Source organism: Curcuma longa, unplaced genomic scaffold (genome assembly GCF_044706935.1).
Source record: "Curcuma longa cultivar G26 ecotype Majalengka, Jawa Barat unplaced genomic scaffold, ITB_CL_G26_1.1 contig_28389, whole genome shotgun sequence".
Classification (NCBI taxonomy): domain Eukaryota; kingdom Viridiplantae; phylum Streptophyta; class Magnoliopsida; order Zingiberales; family Zingiberaceae; genus Curcuma; species Curcuma longa.
This window is the reverse complement of record NW_027433692.1, coordinates 1-4,621: the sequence shown is the minus strand read 5'-3', so window position 1 is coordinate 4,621 and position 4,621 is coordinate 1. Positions and strand designations below refer to the sequence as shown.

The following is a 4,621-nucleotide window of genomic DNA, read 5'->3' as shown; positions in this document are numbered from 1 at the left end:
TTTTGTTAATTTTTTTATCAGTTTTATTTTTTTGAATAATTTTTTAATATGTTTATAATCTTTTGTTTATTTTTAGTTATAAATTTTAGTTAAATAATAAACAAGTTTAATTTAAAAATAAAACTAAATAAATATATATATAAGTAAAATAAAATAAAAAAATAAAGAAAAAAGGGTATAAAAGTCATTTGAATATGAGAGAGAGAGAGGAGGGGAGGGGGGTGCGGTGGTAAGGGGTGGGAAAAGCAATTTGCTAAAATAAATCATCAAAAAAATAATAATAATAAGAGCACTCTTTTAATTTCTGCCTCAAAACTTTTCAATTTATCGTTGCCGTAAAAAAAAAGTTATGATCTATAAAGAAATGGATTTTTTTTTAAAAGTGGAATCTGCTATCTTAGCAGTCCCACGATCATCTATAAAGAGGTAAATCGAAAAATTACAGTTGATCACGACGCAGAAAGATATTGCCTGACTTTACTAGGATTCAAATTCTTGTTATCTTCTATAACTCTGCTGCGTCGTAACTAACTTAGCTATGTTCTAGGAGCAAAAAATTAATTATTTTTAATTTTATATCGAATGCTCTTGTCATCTTATCTGATTTAGTTTAGTTTGATTCCTTTCAAATTTATCCATAATTATTTCTGATTGTTCTTGGAATTTCATTGCCTAAACAATCATTTCTATCATTTCCTTTTATCTTTTATTTTGCACTATTTTTTATTTTATTTATTTATTTATTAAAAAATTATTTTCTATGGATTTTGACAAACGGAGAATTTTATCAATTAATCACCAATTAGGCCCATTAGGATTCCTAAGCCCAGCCCACTTCGTCCCATTCGCCTATTTAAGGAGGGATCGCCGTAGGGTTCCACTCCAAGCCGTCGTCTCCTTCCCCCTCCCGCTGCAGGGTCTCAGAATCGGAGGTCGCGAAGAATTTTCTGCAGTCATGGTGAGTTCCATTTTCGCGTTGCCTTCAGACGTTAATTTTGTTGCTAGTCTAATGTTGATTTGATCTCTGCGCGCCGATCGTTTCAATCAGGTGAAGTACTCGAGAGAGCCTTCCAACCCTACCAAGTGTAAGTTTCACTTTTCTGCGATGGTTTCTTCGCTTCGAGTTTTGATTTTGAGTCGGTTTTATCCTCGAGTTAATCTATTTAATGGACTTTCCTGTTTTCTTTGAGGAGAAATCTAGCTCCTAAATGGGATTCAGCTTGTGATTGAATTCTTATTCAAACTTATTTTTGTGGGTGTTTGCAGCTGCCAAGGCCATGGGCCATGACTTGAGGGTTCACTTCAAGGTACGTTACAGGCATTTGTTGGTTTATTCTAGGTTCTAAAAAATCTGTATTTCTAGTTCTTAGAATTTGATGATTGATTGAATAATTGCAACCCCGATTTTGGAGAAAAAAATATTCTGAAGGCATTATGTGTCAAAAATTAAGGGTGATGATAAATCAAGTTCCATATCATTTGGAAAGACTTTGACTCTGGGCAATATTTGTTTCCCTCAAGAAACTTAAAATTCTACTTTCATAAGTGATATTGGATGATAAAGTTGTAATTAAGGATGTTGTATTTTGATTCACGAAGAAGTCTGCTTGTCTTCTTTGTTATCTAATTGAATTGAATTCATATATAAAACATAGATGTACGCATTTTGAATTGGTATTTGAACTACAATTCCTATAACTGGTTATTTTTATGATAATTAATGATTATTCGGTAATGAATTAATCACCATATCAATTTAGTTTCACTGTTATAACTAGTCTTGGAAGAAAACTGTATATGCTAATGCTTGCTTTGCTGTAGAATAGTTTTAATTTAAACGCAAAGTATCCTTAGATTTATGTCTGCCAAAAGATAATGATTATATTTTGGTATAAATTTTTTAATATAGTAATAATGTAACATTTGACTGTAATATACCTAATAGAAATTGGAGAAATTTGTAAATTATCCATTAGTTTCACATATCTAAGTAATTGATCACAAATGATTCTTTTATATATATATATATTGTGATTATCAATTCAATTCTATGAGTTTACCTTTGATGCATTTCTTTTCTGATTGACTATCAATGATTTTGTTCCTAATTATTGTGATCTTTATCACATTTTCTACAAGAGTTTTGATTTTATTTTTTCATTGTATTTATAATTTACTGTTTAGTTATGAAATTTTCTTCTTTTTCCCTTTTTTATAATGAAATGGTACTCTCAATGGTAAGTAGGATTCATCTTTGCTACAGAATTTGTGTAGTTCATTGCGTGTGGCTGACAGGAATACATGTTTCAATTTTGATTATGTCAACAGAACACTCGAGAGACTGCCCATGCAGTGAGAAAGCTATCATTATCCAAGGCAAAACGATATCTCCAGGATGTAATTGCCCACAAGCAGGCTATTCCCTTCCGGAGGTTTTGCAGAGGGGTGGGTCGAACTGCTCAGGCCAAGAACAGGCACCCGAACGGGCAGGGTCGGTGGCCTGTGAAATCGGCTAGATTCATTTTGGATCTGCTTAAAAATGCTGAAAGCAATGCCGAAGTAATGCTCATATTCTACCACCTTCCATTTTCAGTGCTCTGCTTATATTTCTAACTTTCATTTCATTCATGCAGGTGAAGGGCTTGGATGTTGATGCTCTTTACATCTCTCACATTCAGGTGAACCAAGCCCAGAAACAAAGGCGCAGGACATATCGGGCTCATGGAAGAATCAATCGTAAGCTCCTTTGTTGAGTCAATGCGTTTCGTTTTAGTATCTAATCGACTGCAATACTCTGTATTGCAGCTTACATGTCCTCTCCATGCCACATTGAACTCATACTGTCTGAGAAGGAAGAGGCTGTGAAGAAAGAGGTAATTTCTTCCTTCAACGGTCGACTTATTTGAAATACATGTTTCATAAGGCTTTGGAAGTAACAATACAAATACCTTTTCCTCTCATGTTGATTGTGCAATTTATATTAGTTCCCACAATCTGAAAATCTAACCTGACTTATTCATTCATTGCTTATTACCTCGTTCTTCTGTTTTTTCTCTCTTCGAATCACTCGAATGGATCGATTGATCTTGGAAGTTTTATCCACTTTTCTGCAAGCTGTTTCAGAAAGAAAAACAAAGCAACCAAAGATCTCTATGCTCTTTCTGTTTTGTCGATTTCTTACTGTATATTATACTGATGCAGCCTGAGGCCCAGCTTGCTACCACCAAGCCAAGGAAAGCTTGAGCACAGCTACAAGTGAGGTAAATCTTCTCAAGAGTTTGTTTCTTTTTTCAAGTTCTTGTTACTTAAAATCTTAATGAGTTGTTTTTTTTTTTGTGAGAATTTTGTTGGATTTTGACTACCCTTGTAATGAATGATTTCAAAATTGTTTCAATTTCCCTTCTGTTCTGGGCAGTAACTCAAGATGAAATTGTGTAGGGCTGTAAACGAGTCATTAAGGTTTACTTAGTTCAAGTTTACTTATCTGATAAGATAATCGAGTCTAGCGATTAAATCATTGAAACAATGTTTAAATTTGATTTGACTTTTTTTTTAATGAATTTGAGGTTGATTATATAAATTTTTATATTTTACATTTATTTAATTAGTAAATTTGATTTTGAAAGTTTATTTATTTAATTATTATATTAATACTTTTTATTATTTATGTTTATAAATATTAACTAGTTTATTTATTTAATTAATTATATATATATTGAATTAACATTAGTTAATGAACAATTACTATATTATATTTTTTGAGAATTTATGTATTTAGTTTTTAAGATTCAATTAATCTTAAGTGATTGATATGATTTTTTTATTGATCAGAGCGTAGATGGATGTCGTTTGTAGTCATTGAATTGAAAGTTTGCTGCGTGGATAGTCCATGCATGTTTTGGGGTACAATTATTTTTTTTCCTCGAAATTGTGCTCGTGTCTCAAACGTTCACCTCTATTAATCAATTTATTATAATTTTAAAAAATTAATTTGATGGTGCCATCGGTTTTTGTTAGATTTTCATCAAAAACTATGTGTCAATCTCACTTAATTAATGGCCTCGTTAAACATGGATCGAAGTTTGTTTAAAATTAATGAAAACTATTACTGTTGTTTGAGTTCAAACTACTATAATATAATGCACATTGATAAAAATATGTGAAAGAAACTAAATTTCAAAATTTTTTTGGACACAAAAGTCATGGTTAGAAGAGAAAGTTTCAATATTATCTATTTTACGTATTTTAACTTTTATAATTTAAAAAATGTGCAGCACATATCCATTTTCTCTTTCATTCTTTCTATGTAATTATTTCATGGATTGCATGTGTACATGTTTAAATTTTTTAAAATCCATTTTAAAATTTATTTTTAATTTATATTATCGAATTTAAATCTAAGTACAAGTATATATTAAAGAGAAATGTAGGAATATATTGATTTTGATTAGGTTTTTGAATATAATTTATTAATTTATGAACTTGTATTATTTAAAATTTTGATAATTTTTTTGACTTAAAGGGTTCTAGGATTCATTGTTGATGTTGGCTGTCTTAGTCTTTGCAAGTTTATTTGTTTTTGATAAAGAAGGAAGGGATATAACGAAAATGTGATATTTAT

General features: G+C 30.7%; 1 protein-coding gene across 1 annotated transcript; it reads left to right on the top strand.

The window, feature by feature from the left end:
- The first annotated feature begins 878 nt into the window (after window positions 1-878).
- On the top strand, window positions 879-3,408 carry LOC141819229 (large ribosomal subunit protein uL22z-like). Its single transcript, XM_074706571.1, has 7 exons — window positions 879-958; window positions 1,049-1,085; window positions 1,267-1,307; window positions 2,329-2,559; window positions 2,634-2,736; window positions 2,806-2,873; window positions 3,202-3,408. The coding sequence occupies exons 1-7, from the start codon at window positions 956-958 to the stop codon at window positions 3,241-3,243; spliced, it is 525 nt and encodes a 174-aa protein (XP_074562672.1). The 5' UTR covers window positions 879-955; the 3' UTR covers window positions 3,244-3,408.
- Window positions 3,409-4,621: the final 1,213 nt, after the last annotated feature.